Here is a 17133-nt window from a genome sequence, read left to right on the forward strand (position 1 = left end):
TTTATTCACAAAGATTTTCTTGCTGTTATGATCAGAATCACCCATAGGAATGCAAGACTGGAAGTGAACTTGTTGAGGCTCCCAAGATCAGGTTCTCCATCAAGATAAATCCTGTCACAAATTGATAACCTCCATCCAATCCAGAAATTGGCAAGATTTATGTCTCCAATGCTGTGATGAGAGGCCAAACCAGATACCCCTCCCCAGTGGCTGGAAGGCCTCCACCTTCCAGATTATCAACATCACTGATCACTCCTTGTGCACTCGTGGGGGAAAAAAAATGAAAATAAGTGTTTCAGAAAGGAATAAGAATGAGTTTTAAAGCATAGAGAGATTGGGATTTGGCCTTTGCTCTGGATGACAGTACAGCTGGGAAGGATGCATGGCTGGATCACCAATCTGCCATAAAGATGGTTCCTGGGAAGCCACTGACTGCTCACTTGAAATGAGAAATGGAGGCTTTGTGACACCATTTGGTTTGGCTGGCGAGGATCAATTTATTCAAAACACACAGAGCCTGTTTTCCATTCATTTTTGGACACATCAGCTTTAGCTCCATATCAAACCAAAAACAGACATTCCTTTTTCATTTTTCATGTAACATTGAATTTTTTGGCTTATGACATGATAAAGGCTTAAAAAAATGTTACTGTTTATAGCTACAAATAAATGTTAGTGAGCATGACTTTTAAAAGTTTATCTATATCAGAATAAAGTCTTGGTAATTTTAATACATGGAATATTAATAATTTCCTTTCCTTCCTTGTTTTTCGAAGTTCAAACTATATCTGAAACTGAAATCTTATTTCCTTTTTCTTTTTTTTTTAACCGATTTTAAAGGCCCCAAAATCTAAATCAAAATTATTTCAAATTAGTTAAGGAAAATCAAAGTAGGTAACAAAAGTCTTTAAATTTACTACCTATATTTTATATGTTTACAAACTATGTACAATGTATTTTACATTATTACCTATAATAAATCTAATAATGAAAAAGAAAGTATTTGCTGTAAAACTAACTTCCTTTTCAGTTTCAACATTTCAGTGGGTTCATATGCTAAAAATAATACAGAAATTGGAAACTTTTCCCAATATTTTGTAATTTTAAATTCACATTGTTAATGTTTTAGCCAATATATTTTTTCATTTAATTTTCAATTCGGTTCCTGTATTGGGTTGAATTTCTCTCCTGAACAACCAAGAAGAGAAAGAATGTACTGGCTTTTCAAAAATCTATCTAAGCCACACCTTCTCCAATGCTGGATATATGCACATCATATCTGAAATTTTCACAGGGCTCTGAGAAAGACAGATAACTTGCAAGTTTACTTCCCCATCCCCATTTGCCCAATTTCCAGCACGGCCGAGGTCCAAGGTTTTGACTGAAGCTCATTTCTTAATATTTAGCTAATTTAAATGCTAATTAGACTAATTTGATGAATAAAACATGGTAGGAATTCATTAACAACTATGTTGCGATTGCTTTATGTCTACAGAGAAATTTTCTAAACCAGGGCTCCAGGGACAGAAGCGCATCTGTTACCGGCTGAACAAGTTGGATTCTTGTAACACTGAACTTAGAGCTGGTAAAATATTGCAGAGCTGCAGAGAAGACTGAGGAGCAATTTTAAGTTTTTCAGCTCTAGCACATCTTGGACACAGGCCACCAGTGAAGAAGAGGCTTTGTGCTGTCCTGAGCCCATCTGCTTCATGGGGTTTGCTCGGAGCTTTAGATGCAGAGGAACAAACTGTGCCTTATCTCTGTCTCTCAATACCCACTAATGCCATTCCAGCTGTTTGCCTGGTGTCACTGGTGCCTATACAAAGGAATTAAACCATCCACCCAATGTCTCACACTGTGGGTAGACTTTTATGGTTTTTATTGAGCTCTGCGAAGCTGGTGAGGCTCCAGAGAAGTGCAGCAGATACAAACATAGATAAGATGATCTCTTTGGAAGAACAGGGAGTTGTTTGGCTTTGGTTGGTTGGTTGGCTTGGTTCTTGAGTTTGTTTCCTTTTTTTGTTTGGTTTTGTTTGCTTTGCCTTTTTTGGGTGAACTTTTTTTCACCTTTTCTAGGGGAGAAAGTATAGGTTCAGATCCCACCCTGCTAAAGATTTTCGTTTTTGATTGTCAGAGCGGAATATGTAAGTGAAGCAACTAAAAGGCCTGTAAGAACCTGTCTTCTTTGGAAGAGAAATATATTTCATGTCTGACATTTGAGTACAGATATGTATTTAGTAGTAAATTCTGACTAAAAAAAAATCAAAAACACTCAGACTCCCAACCTCATTTAGGTTTCTGTGTTAAACAGAAACCTAAATGAGGTCGGGAATCTGGGTGTCGCTATTTTTTCCTTCATTTTCCACCTGTAAATATTTCTCTATCTTACAAAGGAAAGGCAGATGTTACAGGTAATAAGTGATGTGCTCAAGGACAGTAGCACTGGAGACCACAACAACACACCATAATTAAAACAGGACAGAAAGGAATGTAAAGGAGGTTATCTGTATTGAGAATACCCCTTATCAGTGAAAAAGCTTAAAGTCAGTTTACCATTATTCAAATTAATTTCTTCACTTGTTTGTTTGGTTTTATTTATTTTTGTTGGGGTTTTGTCTGTTTTTTTTTGTTTAAATGTTTGCTCCTGGATGCTAGAAATGAATGTAATTAGGTTTATAAGAATTTCTGATTGAGGCCATACTCACTTCTACATGTTGACAGGTCTGAATGAGTTTTGCCAGAAGAGTTTCCAGTTCAGTGTTCCTCTTAATAAGGTTGGTGAGGTTACTCTCCAAATTTTGCTGTAAAAATAAAGAAAAAAAATACATTGCAAAGATTTTAATACTTCGGTGAATATTAGAAAAATCAAATTACACAGATATGAACATGAGATTTTCATATTGATATATTCCATTACATTACATGTTTGATTAGATGTTTTATCTGTGCAAGACAAGAGACCAAAAAAGTTCAAGAAAAGAGTGAATTCTGGAAAAATAGTTTTTCTAAGGGCCTAATAATAATTAGATTAAGCAATTAGTTTTATTCAAGAGGAAAAAAATGAGTAAGGAGAATACCAGAAAAGGCAAGAACATTTCTCCAAAATAAATATTTATTTTAACTGAGAACATTTTTTACTCCTTATTTCCTGCTTTCCATCTAACATCTGAATTTAAAACTCTGCTGCTAACTGAGGTCTCAGAACTGGTCAGCATTTTTTTCTTAGGATTTGAAATGCTGGGGAGATTTTGGTCTGTTTAACTTTATTCCTGAGCTCAGCAGAGTTATATTTTTTAATAAACAATTCAAAAGAAAAACACCCTTTCTATGGATAAGAATGAAATACCTGCTCACAAACTCTACCTTCACTAACTGTTCTTAAGAGAGAACTTGTGGCACATTTCTGTGTTTATCAACTGATTATGTCTGCCATAAATATCTGCAGCTGTGGTGGAGCAAAGTCCTTTCCAGCTCACAGATCTGAGGCTGCATCCTGGCTCCCTGCAATTGCATGGGAGATTGAGATCTAACAACAAATGTTTCAGCCTCCCTTCTCCTCCCTGCATCCACAGGAGGGGAACCCAAGCCCGAGGGGCAGGTCTGTGACAGCTCTGACCCATTCCCTGGAGTTACTGAACAGGAATACCAGGAGTGAGTCCTCTGCTTTTCTCCTGGCAAGGGCTGCAAGGGTCTCTACACAACTTTCATTAATTTCAACCCTCCTCATCTTTTATTAATGACCTTCTTTTCTTCACACTAGTACTTTCCCTCTGGTGTATTTATTCTATCATTTCAGCCCCTGCAGCTGCCATTAACTTACCTGACTTGCATAATCCTCCCCCAACTCCACCTCCATACCCACATTTAGAGAGTGTGTGTGTGTTTTCTGGTGTTGTTATTCCCTGCCTATTTCATGCTGTTTAAAACACCTTGTTCTTTGCCCTCCCTTTCTGCAGCCATGCAGCTCCCTTCCCATTTTTGCATGTGGCTACAAACAAATGAAGATGGCAGTATTGAATTGCTGAATGATACACACTTTGGCATGTACCAGGATGGATGCTGTAAGCACTGGAGAGGCAGTCAGTTCTGTTCCACTAAGGAAAACACAACATTTTGGTGGCTTTTATGTATATGACCCTTCCAAGGAGTGTGATGGGTGCTCGAAGTACATAATTTTGGCATTTTCTTCCCAGCAGAGCCATGCATATTGTGTATGACAAGCCCTGGCTGTAAAAATACCTTCTACGCTACATTTATTTCATAGCCCATTAAAACAAAGAGTAACAAGAGCAGGCATTTTTACCAAACTGTTTGTGCTGGATCTTACATTTCCATAAGCCACACTGTGAGCAATCTTAATTGCAAAGGCATGTTGGCTGTGCTGTCAGATGTCCCATTGTAGCGCTGAGGCTCACAGGCAAAGTCAAAATATCATATATAGTTACAATATCAGATAACTTTTGCCTTCAATAAACAGTTCCTTAAGTTGATTCAAATGAGCAAATACGCTTGAAATTTTATTTCTAAACCTTCTTAATCTTATACATTAATGTTTTATATATTTTAATATTTTACACTAAAACGTTTCAGTGAAAATTGTGTATTCTTCATTGAGGTTATCTAATTTAAAATGTATTATTGAACATAAAAAATACTAGCAGTTGGTACCTATATATACTATGAAGAAAAAATGTATTCAAAATGGTTGTGGGACACTGCAATGATTTCAAATAACTGAAAGTAATTTCTTTTCAGCTAAGGCCATTAATACAAGAAGAGTCAGCATTTTTCTCGGAAACAGAAATGTATTGACCCATAGATTGTATATACATTATTATATTCTAAATATTTCCAAAATATGGATATAGTAATCTCTATTCCTATATACCTGTTTATACACATATATATATATATATAGGATGAAGAACAAAATCTTAGAATAAATTTCCTATCCAGTGACTACAAATATAAACCCATATATATTATTGTGGCTTCACATAGGTCTCTTGATATTATCTGCATTTCCTGACTGTGAAAATGGAAGAAAACTATGAAACAAGTGAGTTGCCTCAGAGAAACCAGAGTTATTCCATTCCCATGTTCTATCTCCTTGAACTGTGTAATTTTAAATATGGCAAACCTGGAATTTTGTTTCCAGGCAATTTGGTATGCAAGAGATTGGGTTTTTTTAAAGCCAAGAACAATTAAAAATTTGTTAAATTTTTGTTGAAGAACATCAGTTTCTATTAATGCTTTACCAGACGACAAGAACCTGGTGGCTGCTGTGTGAAATTAATGTCAATCTTTCCAATTTCACTAGGGCAGTACTGAATGGCAGCTCTTAGAAGTGGCCTGATTCAGAAGTTTTAAAGCTCATAAAACTTGGTCAATTCCTGCAGTATGTTTATCCAGATTTTCTCTCAGCAGTATCTTCCTCTAGTACTTTCCCCTATTATTTTCTCAGACAGACCATGGAGCCCCTTTAGCTACCACATGATAGTAAAGTTGCAGAGTCTGAGCCTGCCCTCTTTCTTTACTCCATGTAGGGTGACACAGGAAAGGCCTGAACATTTAAATTTCAGAAACAGATGTTTGCTCAGAGACTTCCCAAAGTGTTGCAACCTCATTTCTCATCCCCACCAGGAACTTCCCCAGTTGCATAAGACAACCCTGCCAGATTTGGAGGTCCGGCCAACTTGGAAAATCAATTTAGTTGTTGTAGACCAGAATTCCTATGAGAGTGAATTTTAGCCAGGTTTTTAGTCTAAGAAAGTGTGCTCTCACATTATGATGAGTAAATGTGAAAGTGAGTAGCAGAGTAACCTGACTCCAAATACCTTCCTTCTTCCCACCTAATCGTCTACTGCTGTTCTGATGGGCACACCAAATTACAATTGTATTTTTGGTAATATATTAGGTAAATCACAATTTCTTAAACATTCACTCCTTCCTTTTCTTATCTTTTTTTTGTCAGTTGCTAATTTTCATTGTTATTTGTCTGTTAAAAACTGATCTTAGAAACTCTAGTGTTGGTTTTTTTTAAAGAAGCACAATAGTTGCTCGGCATTTCCTCTGTGGACAGGCTTCATGTATGTTAACTCAGTAGATGCAAACTGCTCTCAAAAAGCAAAATCAAGGCTGAATGCTTCCTGACTTACCAATGTAGATCCAGCCCAAGATCTTGACATTCCATGCATGCTTTGAAACTGTTTTTACAACAGTATAAAGTGAAAAGAATGCTTAATGTCCATTTAGCATGGTCTGACAATTATACAACATAAATATTCCTATAATCTTGGAATAAATCCAAGTAGATGAAACCCCAGACATGTAATTGAAAAGGACAGTTAAGGATGATGTTTCATTTTGACTCTGCATGCCTATAAAACAATATGATCCAGGGACAGGAGTCTAAGTTGGAAAAATTAATGCCAAAAACTAGAGGAAGGGAACTCAGTATTGATGACATTTTTTAAGCTGCTGTCTAGCTCATGAACATGTTGCTGCTGATGTCATGATCATGTTGCAGCAACGATTGCGTGAGGCTTGTGCCCTGATTGAAGTGGGAGGTCAGACTAGATGATCATAGTGGTCTCTTCTAGTCTTTAAATCTATCAGTCTATGAAAACCAAATGTGAACCCATGCCCTTTGCCAAATTAACAGTCTCACGCAAAGCATTGCTTGTCTGAAATAAGAAGGTAGCACAAACAGATAATCCTAAGCTACTATGACTTGGAAATGCTGTCAAAATAAATTAATGTAAGCTTCTAAAGAAGAGAAATGCTGAGTCGTGTGCTCCTGCCTTATGTCATGGCACACAAAATAAAAGCATTCCCAAAATCATCTTCTCAGAGACATTTTCCATAAAAAAAGTCTATTTAAAAAGCCAAAAAATAAACCAGATAGCTATCAGGTCCAATGAAATTTTCAATTCCTTTTGAAGTAAAGCAACTCCACCATGACCAAAGCCTAAGCAAGCATTGACTGCAGTTTGCATTTCCTTTGATCCTAGTGTAGAACTGACCAGAGTAAAGCACATTTTGAGGCTATCTCCTGGTTTAAAGAAAACAACTTTGCAGTGTGGAATTTAAGTTGAGTAATTACACAGGTTTCTTGAGAACCATTGCCCCCCTCTCATCATCTCTTTACAAACAGTCAACATTTCCACACTGGGTTAGTAAAGTGTGTAGCTTAAAGCCACACAGTTACACTGCTGTAGATGAGCAATAAAACATCACAAAGCACAAGTGTGATCGCAATTCTAACTTAAGCCAGCAGGGAAAGCAGGGTGGTGTTGACATGGCAGATCAATCTTTAGTACCTGCAGGCTGGTTAGAGATCATAAATGTACTCCCTGTCACTAACACAGTCCAAGCAAACACATCTTCACTGAAATGTTTTCCTCCAAATTCAAAGGCATTATGCTGCATGTGCTCCAGTTTTATTTTCACCTCGTCATAGTGACATACCCCATGAACTAGTCCTGTTGCCTGCAGGATTTGTGTCTAACCTATTAAAAAAGTTGCCAATCAAATCCAGAATAACTGCCAGAGTATCAAGCGTGGTTTTGAGCTGGGTTTGGTGTATATGTGAGCTTAATTATGTGAGCTCAATGCTTCATTTGGTGTTCTTTATTTAAATGGACATGCCAGGTGCATATGGAAAAACTTAAGCTAATTTTTAATTCTATGTACTTGTCCTGAAACAGATGACAACTCTTCTGTAGCATTCATGTGGTCAACTCTGTATTTCTCCAGCCAGGGAATAGTAACGCTTTAATAGGAATGATTGACCTCAAGTCTCAAATGTGCAGAGCATGACAACTGCACTCCACATTCTGATGTGTAAAGAAATAACAGCTTTGATGTCGATAGACTCCTGGGAACTAGGATTTTTACCTCAAGTGATTATAGTATATCACAAGGAAAGACTCATGAGATACTGCACTGTTAATTAATTGTCCAGGACTATGTTTATTAAAAGTGCAATGAAAATATCTGCATGGGAAGCCATTATGACTCCATTGATGTTAACTAAGATGAGTATGGAATATTTCCATATTTGATAGGAATGTCACAATTTTTCATTAATGTCTATTTAACATGGGACATTGTGGAAAAATTGAAGGAAATCCAAGCACTTCAAATTCTTGACCACATAAAATCTTTAATAACTGAGAAAGCAATATTCTAGGGAGAACCTCCAATTACACTCTTGTGTCCCTGCAAAGCCATGCCCTCAAATATACCAGGGGTTCCTGCCATTTGTAAGTGCAGTTCTGGCCTTTTATTTAACTACACCAGTCTGTCCTGTGAATTGCTTTTCAGTCTTCCTCCACTGCTTCTTCTCTTTTGGAGAAAGAGAAATTTCATACCTGGGGCCTCAGAGGAAAAAGAACAGGACAAGAAGTATATACATAGCACCCTGTAGCAAAAGTTTTCCACTGATGTGTACTATAAGTTTGGAAAAGAAACCATGCATACACTTAAAAACTATTTGTCCATAGCAGGGACAATGTTTACCCAGAAAGCAGGTCAATGAAACTTTCACTGCATACTTATTTTCATAGTTAATTTTTTAGTGTAACAGAAGGACATATAAAAATAAAGTGAAAATAGCATTTTCTCTTAAAGGCTTTCAAACTTGTTGAAGGAATTTTGTTACAGTTTAGATAGTGACAAAACTGACTATAAGATAAACTGGGATTTTTCTTTTCAATTAAGCTATTAGAAGACATACAAATGTTAACTTGGTTGGGATCTGGGGGAGTGTTTCAGTTCTTTTTTTAATGAGTCATGAATCATTAATCAAAGAAGGACCAGAATAATAATCAGGAATCAAGGATCAAGAAGGAATAGCTTTAGCATCTTACCACATTAAAAACGAAAACACAGTTTGGACTGATATGTGAGTTAATAAAGGTTTGCAAAAGTAGAAAAAATATGTTGGAGGCCACAATATATTTGACCTTTTTGTCCTGCCTCAATGCAGGAGTCAAACTGGAAGCTGAAGTGTTAAAAGAGCAAAACAAATACCAGACACCTGAATTTAATGCATGTCATTAGACTTATTGTGTCGAGCTAGAGGGCTTATAAACTCCTTCTTTTCCCCATGGGCTAATCCAGTGCAATGAAGGGGGTTAAGGACAACTTGAACTATTGCACAGCTGTCCTGCAGCACCCTAGCTAAATGAACTTCCAGCCTCCCAGGACAAGGAATGTATTTGAGACCAGGAGTTCCACACAAGCTCCTGCCCACGAGATGCATAATGTAATCCTGCTCAAGAAAGATCTGAGAAATATTCATTCCAAAACCTGAAATTCTAAGTTTTCCACCTAACTAATGACAGGCCTCTATACAAAAACAAAACAAAAATATTATCTAAAGAACCAAAATTTATGCAGTGTTATTAAAGTCTGGGTTTCTACAGATGTCTGCCTAAACATTTCTGAAAGTTATATTTATTTAAGAGGTTTTATTGTGGAAAAAATCTGGGTTTAATCAGTCAATACATATTACTGCATTTTGCAGTTGAAAAATTCCATCTTATCTAAGCTGGTATATGTAGAAACAATTCAGTATTATGCAAAGCTGGCAGGTTAGAAAGGGCAGCTGGATAGGTAAGAAATGGAGCAGGTCAATGTGGTGATTTGGTCTGCATTAGGTAACAGTGGTGGAGTTGTCACAAGCGTAATTCAGCTCCTTCTGCTGGCCTGTAATAAAGCTGACACTTGAGGCAGCTGCAGCCTTCTGCATTTGTTTCTCAGTATAGCAAACAGCACACTGAAGGATATTTATTGATTGCCCTCCTGAGGATATTAATTGTCCATGCAGAGAATGAAGCTGTGGATCCATCTCCTGGCATGGCTGGAAGGTCTGGCACACCAGGACTCACGCTGGCCTTGTGGGCTTGTACCAGTGGGGCTGACAGAGAACACCAGCAGCTCCTACTCAAGGTGTGAGAGGGGCTGTCTGGGCAGCGCCACGGCAGGGAGGAAACAGGCCCATCAGTGAACACAACATACTCCCGGCTGTGTCCCCAGCAGCACAGTAGGAGCCGTACAGGCACCATTGGTGAACCCAAGGGAAGCCAGAGAACTGTGCCTCTTTGGGAAAATGCTGCTCCCACTGTCCAATGTCAGGGTGCATGAGGCAAGTGTCACCAAACCAGCTAAGCAGAAACCCCAATTCTGGCACAGGGTGAAGTATACTAATCAAAGCACCACTTACAATTGTGTTTTATGGGGGTTTGTTTCTTGTGTTTATGAACTCTGAAATTTTGCCAGAAGTACACCATGAGCTAGTTACAACCCTCTGGAGCACTCTGCTTTTTCCGCGCTGAAGTCATTGAAAGCTCTGCCTTTTGCTTGCAGTGAATATACCACATACCATACCTTGCAGACAACATACCAAAAAAAAGTTGGCATCTGTTCAGTTTGGTGCTCATTCTGTCACATGCTCAATGCCTTGCTGCCCATGGTTAGAGCTTGCTCTAGACAGAAGTGTAAATCTGTTTTCTTCTCCTCATTTGCTCTATTGCTTATTCAGCAAACTAAAACCATCCACTAGATTGAGTATATGCCCTCAAGGAAGTTTGGTGTGGGGAACTTGAGTTTCCTAGAGTTTTCAAGTTTAGATATAAGTTCAACTTTTTTGAAAACATTCATCTAAAATACTTGTCAAACTGATAATATAATTTATCAGTATTTTTCTACAAAAAGCTTTTGACCAAGCACCAGGTCTCACATTTAGGAGTTGCTAAAATAATTATCTTGATGCCTTGGACTGGCTACCTAGAACAGAGGCTAGACAGTTAGAGAATAAAGTAAGTATTTATTAAAAGCCTTCAATAGATACACCTTGGGCAGTGCAAAAGCCTCACAGAGGCTACACCCAAGATGGACAATGGTCATGAGTTTTTCAGGATTTTTTTTTTTTTTTTTTTTAACAACAGCTTTGCTGTATCTTTGTAAAGAGACATAAAATATTAACAAGAATAAAAAGAATCTAACAATATATTTAAAGGGTTTTTTTTGTTATTTAAATGATGGAAAATATCTAGAAAGAATAAAAACAACCAGATCAGTTTCCTTGATAGCACCAGTTTATATTATTCATGCACCTGGAGCATTTATAATGTGTAAAATATTGATTCAGCAGTAACTATTGTAAAACTGCCTCCTTTACTATTATTTTAAATGTAGTTCTCTGTAAGGAATATGATGTGCATTGGGTTGTCTGCAGTACATACACATTTAGGAAAAAATATGCTGTCTAAAATGGAAATGCCACATTCAGAAGGGACAATATTGTTTGTTCAGAATGTGCCATTACTTTATTCTCTAACTCTGATTAGCCTCTCTTCTAGGCAGCCAGTCCAAGACATCAATCTTTGACTCAGATTTCAGATACAGAGATGTTATTATATTTAAATTTTTGACTTTATAATTTGCTATGTATAAAATTAGATACCATCATTAAATACTCTTAATAGAATTACATACTTAGGGACTTACTAAAAGAATATGATGGTGGTGAGCTAAATAGGGAGTATAAATTGAAAGGTACAGATCATGACTTGGAAGCAGATTTTGTTTCATATTTCTGTCATAGTCAGGTAAAATTTCTGTTCTGACCTGCCTAGTCTTTATTGCCAATACTTCCTCAGAGATCAACTTAAGATTTCAAATTCACTAACCACCACTACCACCACCAAAAAAACAACCCACCCCAAACCTAAAAAAGACCAAAAATTAAACCAAAACACCAACAACCCCCTCCAAGAGTTTTATCTGAAAACCTAAAGTTCTGAGTATATTTTAAATAATGATGGACTAGGAAAATAACCATGACAAATCCAGGACTTAATTTTTCCCTTGCATTTTGCAACTGATAAATGAAAGAAAAACATACCAAGAAGGCACTCAGCAGGCAGAAGTATGATCCTCTCTCATTTAATGTACAATACTAAAGGTTTTTCCTTCCCTTACCTCATCAGTGCATCCAGCTCCATTCCCAGACATCCTGATCTCCCTCACTACTCCTACGTCCAAAACATGCTCATGATTTTGCTCCATTTTTTCTGGTCATGCTGTGACCTGTCCAGCTGCTGCTACAACATGCCCCTCACCTCCTGCTAGACTCTATGAACCTGAGTTGAACTCAGTTTCTGGCTCTTGATTTGCTGGCAGTGTAGGGTGCCAAGAGTTTCTGGGAAGAAGGTCTGAAAGTAATGTGGATGCTCAAGAAAATCCTCAGGGGCTGAGGGATGCATGCTACAGACAGCAGAACAGCTGAAGAAATAACTCCCATGCTATGATACCATTTTTCACTCCCTTAGGGAGTGCACTTCCACAAAGAAATGAAATAATCAATTCAGTGATAATCCAACTATAATTCGAGAGGCCAGTAAAGCAGGGACACATTATTTTTCAGCAGTCCTCAATAATGTATATGCAATGATTAAAAAATTGAACCAGCCAGAAGCAAACATTCCATGTGGAAGCCACAGCTGACTTGCCTGTTCACTCACCTCAGCTCTGCAGACCATCACAGACGTGTTTCACTTTATTAATGTGAATTTATCAATTTGTATCAACTAATGAGTTGTTCATGCTAGCATGAGCAATTGCATTGAGGATACTTCAAAGTAGTGAGTTTTGGCTCAAGAAGTATGTTTGTAAGTACTCTTGTATTTTTTTACTCTGCTCCTATAATCACTTGCAGCATGCCTGACCATTAAACGTAACTCAAGCCAGTTCTCCTCCATCAATAATTGAGATCCCCTGACTATATACTGAACAATTTTTTCTATTTTTTATTTCTGATTACACACAGTTTGAACAGTAAAACAGAAATAAAATTTCTGTGAGTTAAGAATTAGTGGATTGTGTCAGAATGTTCATGATATCACCACAGAACTCTGGTTCCACAAGACATTTAAAAAATACATTAAAAATAAATATTATGCTGTAGTTTGCAAGGTGATAGATTGTATAATATAAAATCAAAGGATGTTTTTAGGGAAAAGAGTGCAAGTACAAGCCTAGATATGTGCACCTGTAACATTTCAAACTCACAAACACAAATCTGTTTCAATTTCTAAAACATTATTTTGTACTCTTCTGAGTTAGAGCTTTGCTTTCTTGACATTTCAGATTTTCACCTGAAAGGCAAAACACAAAGGAAAGGCCTGTGTGCTCTCTAAGAGAACTGGAACAATCAATAACAGCTCTGCATCTTCTAACAGGAAAAGACTTTGAACATTTTACTAATTAAATAGGTATATTGAATTAATATGGATGAGATACTTTGTTTATGGCTTTAATATTAAGCGCACACATTTGCACTAGTAAATTTAGTAAATCTGTCATCAGAAAAGAGAGCATTTAATACTCAGAAAATAAAATCAATTTATAAGTGCATATATATACTAGATTTCAATAAATGCTCAATTAAGAACAAAATACTTATGAATAATAGAGAATAAAACATCTGAATCCACAGTCCATTTTCTGTAAGAACATTAAGTGACAGGTATAGCCCAACCTTTCTTTAACATATTAAAAAATTCAGCTGAATCATCATAATTTTAAGGAGCCACGTTCCTGGTACCTCTTCTTTCTCCAAAATGCCAAATGCAAAAATGATGGTCCTCTAGAGGTGTGATCAATGAAGCAAATGCCAGATTCTACACCTAGGACAGAGTAACCCAGGCTGTGTGTACAGACTGGGGAATGAGAAGCTGGAGAGCAAAGCCATGAAAACGGACCTGGGGGTCCTGGTCGATGGCAAGCTGACCATGAGCCAGCAGTGCCCTGGCAGCCAGGAGGGCCAGCCCTGTCTGGGGGCATCAGGCACAGCACGGCCAGCTGGGCAAGGGAGGGGATTGTCCTGCTCTGGGGCAGCCTCACTTTGAGTGCTGGGGGCAGTTTTGGGTGTCACAATATCAAGAAGACATCAAGCTTTTGAAGGCAGTCCAAAGGAGGACCATGAGGATGGTGAAGAACCTTGAGGGGAAGCTGTATGAGGAGCAGCTGAGGTCACTTGGTCTGTTCAGCCTGGAGAAGAGGAGACTGAGGGGAGGCCTCATTGTGGTCATGAACATCCTCACGAGGGGAAGCAGAGGGGCAGGTACCAATCTCTTCACTCTCATAACCAGTGACAGCATTCAAGGAAGCAGCATGAAGCTGGGTCAGGAGAGGTTTAGTTTGAATATCAGTGAAAGGTTTTTCACCCAGAGGGTGGCTGGGCCACAGAACAGGCTCCCTAAGGAAGTGGTCACAGCACCAAGTTTGACAGAGATCAACAACTGTTTGAACCCTGCTCTCAGGCACATACCTGGTGGGATTGTTGGCGCATCCTGTGCAGGGCCAGAGTTAGACTCAATGACCATTTTGGGTCCCTTCCAACTCAGCATATTCTATGATTTTACGACCTTTGAATGATTTACAAAGAATCTTAGAATGTTTCATCTTATCCATTCTAGCATACCTAAACTAAGGATGCAAAACTGAGCTAGTCTTACATGGCCTGCTGATCATCTTGACATCAGGTGGGATAACAGTAGTAAAACATAAAAACAGCTGGCCTAAACCCTCCCATATAGCTTTGCTTATTTTTCTGTAAACCATAATATGACAGGCATTCAGGTAATGAAAAATAAATGACTTTACATTTTGCTGAAAAGACTAGCAATTTAGAGAGAAGTGCAAATCCAATTGTTCCTACAGAAAGAGGGAGATCTTAACATTTCATTTGACACATTTACATAATGTGACCAATTTATAACGACTTCCTCCAGACAAATCATTCATTTGATTAATGACAGCCTTTGAAGTTTTGCCTACTATCAAGGCTACCAAACTTTTTCTGCTGAAAACATGAGTCAGTGCTGATTATATAAGTTTGATTTTCATGGCACTTTGGGAAGATATTAAAACTGTAAAGCACATGGAAGTCTCAACTTGAGGCCTTCAATTAATTCAGTTTGATTTTGATCTCAGACAAAGTTTTCTTTGGAGAAAAGATAGGAACTTTATTTACCCAGTACTTTATTTCTGTATTTTCTACATCCATTGTTTCTGAGAGATTTGTGAGAAATACCTTCTCTTTAGCCATATAAAACATACACAAAAAAGCATATATCTGTATAGAGCATACATCTATGCTTTGTAAAGTGAAAAGAATAAGTAATGTAATGTGCAAGGGGCGTAGAGAGAGAACAGAGTATTCTCTGGTGTTTATAAAGCACATGGTCATCAATAGCATTCTGAGGTCACACAATACTGATGGAGTGCTGAGCCTGATTTCATGTACAACTTTTTAATTTCCTCATTTTTCATTGACTGAAGTAAGATCTCTTCTCCCTGGATAAGTGAAGACTCAAGGGGCCTCATAAGAATATTCCTATACTTCAAGGGTACCTACAAACAGACTGTCTCTTCATAAGCAGCCACACAGGCAAGATAAGGAGCAAAGGGTATAAGTTACACTGGGAGACATTTCACCTCAATGTAAAAAAGACATGTTTTACAGTGGGAACAATCATTTACTAAAACAGCCTCTCTAGGGACAAGGGAGAGTCCTCATCAATGGAAGTCTTCAAGATGCAATTGTGCAGATAGTCTGCATAGCCATCTAAGCTCCCTTTTACATGAAAGGTTGATCATCTTGGGAGGTCCCTTCCAAAGTGTGGTGCTCTATAATTGATGATTTATTAACCATCTTATTAGTTAAGGAGCTGTATCTGTACTGATTCATTCTTTTGAGTATGGCCCTGTGTGCATGGGCATGTGTGTACATATAGATTTGTTTTAGCAAACCCTCCAGTGAAATCAACCTACTGGTTAGCCTGGCCTCTCAGTCTAGCTTGCTGAGCTGATTTGCCCAGTCTGAAACTATTTCAATTATGCAACCGTTCCCTGATTTTGAACACTACAGTGTTAACTAAGTGAGTTACATACAGGAGAGGAGAACTGACATCTCTCTAATTCCTACTGGCCTGGTCCACACTTTCCTGTATCTCCAAATGCTTGGAAAACAGACTGGCAAGACTTGCAAACCCTCAGGACGTCAGGCTTTCCCAGAGTGATGGCTTTTGACTCCTTAGTTCTGCACATGAGCTGGTTCACCCCCTGCATAAACACGCAAGTCTGTGAGATGGCCAAGAAATAATTGTGCAAATAGCTGAGGAGGGGCCAGGAGAGCCATGCCCTATATTGCCTTTGTAAGTATGTCAAGAGAGGCTCTACTCTCTAAATTGCTGTTATACTCTGATAGGAAAAATAAGTTGGTTTTGGTAAGCCTTTCACTTTGTTGTAACTGTTTATGCAGGATATGGGACATACATTTTAGAAATTACATATTCTAGATAAAATTATTGAATATTGAAATGACATTTCCATTAACTTCCATTTTTTTTATTTGTTTCTGCCAGAGGGGTTTCTATTGAATATATAAAATATATATAAAACTAGCTTTTACCCATGATTCCTGTAATTAATAAGGAACTTATTTTACTTTATAACTCCATATCTGTTTTCTTTGTTTTCATAACAATGTATTGTCCATGAAGTTAACAGTGATGCAAATATTCCATAGTCTTTGTTTCCATAGTAACCACCTTACTTCAAGAGAAAGAACCAAATAACATGACCAGTACATGAGGCCCTAAAATGCTTTAAATTACTCATTTAACTAATTAAAAAAAACAACTGATAAGACAAAATTTCTTAATAGAGATAGAGGCATAATAATGCCTACTTTGTTCTTTCCCTATATGAATTTCAATTACTTTTACAAGAGAAAGACATGATGATCCTTATTTTATAGATTGGTCAATTTCCCTAAGATAAATGCCTTTAATCAAATATGCACTAAAGGCTATGCTAGTTTTCCTACTGAGTCAATGGGCTTTGAATGACAGTCATCAGAAGTCAGTAAAGTCAAGAAGGCCCCTCTCACTATGGACACTAAATGCTGGTAAAATTTTTGTTCAGGCAAGTAGTCTGGGTGCTCAAGATAATGATTATTACTTGTATGTTAGAGTGGTGTCAGCTATTTCTCAAACAATCTATACATGGTTACTGAAGACAGCAAAAGCAAAGATTCCTAGGTTTGACATAACAGGT

At 37.6% G+C, this 17133-nt stretch overlaps 1 protein-coding gene across 2 annotated transcripts in view; it reads right to left on the reverse strand.

The window, feature by feature from the left end:
• MID1 (midline 1) overlaps positions 1–17133 on the reverse strand; it is a 136949-nt gene that overhangs the window by 37496 nt on the left and 82320 nt on the right. For both annotated transcript variants that reach the window (XM_054271590.1, XM_054271591.1), the window contains exon 3: positions 2706–2801. In XM_054271590.1, the coding sequence (XP_054127565.1) occupies positions 2706–2801 (96 nt within the window). The remainder of the gene's footprint in view (positions 1–2705; positions 2802–17133) is intronic.

The sequence above is a fragment of the Melozone crissalis genome, unplaced genomic scaffold (assembly GCF_028551555.1).
Source record: "Melozone crissalis strain CALT ecotype California unplaced genomic scaffold, PUWL_Pcris_2 ptg000013l_1, whole genome shotgun sequence".
NCBI classification, from domain to species: Eukaryota; Metazoa; Chordata; class Aves; order Passeriformes; family Passerellidae; genus Melozone; species Melozone crissalis.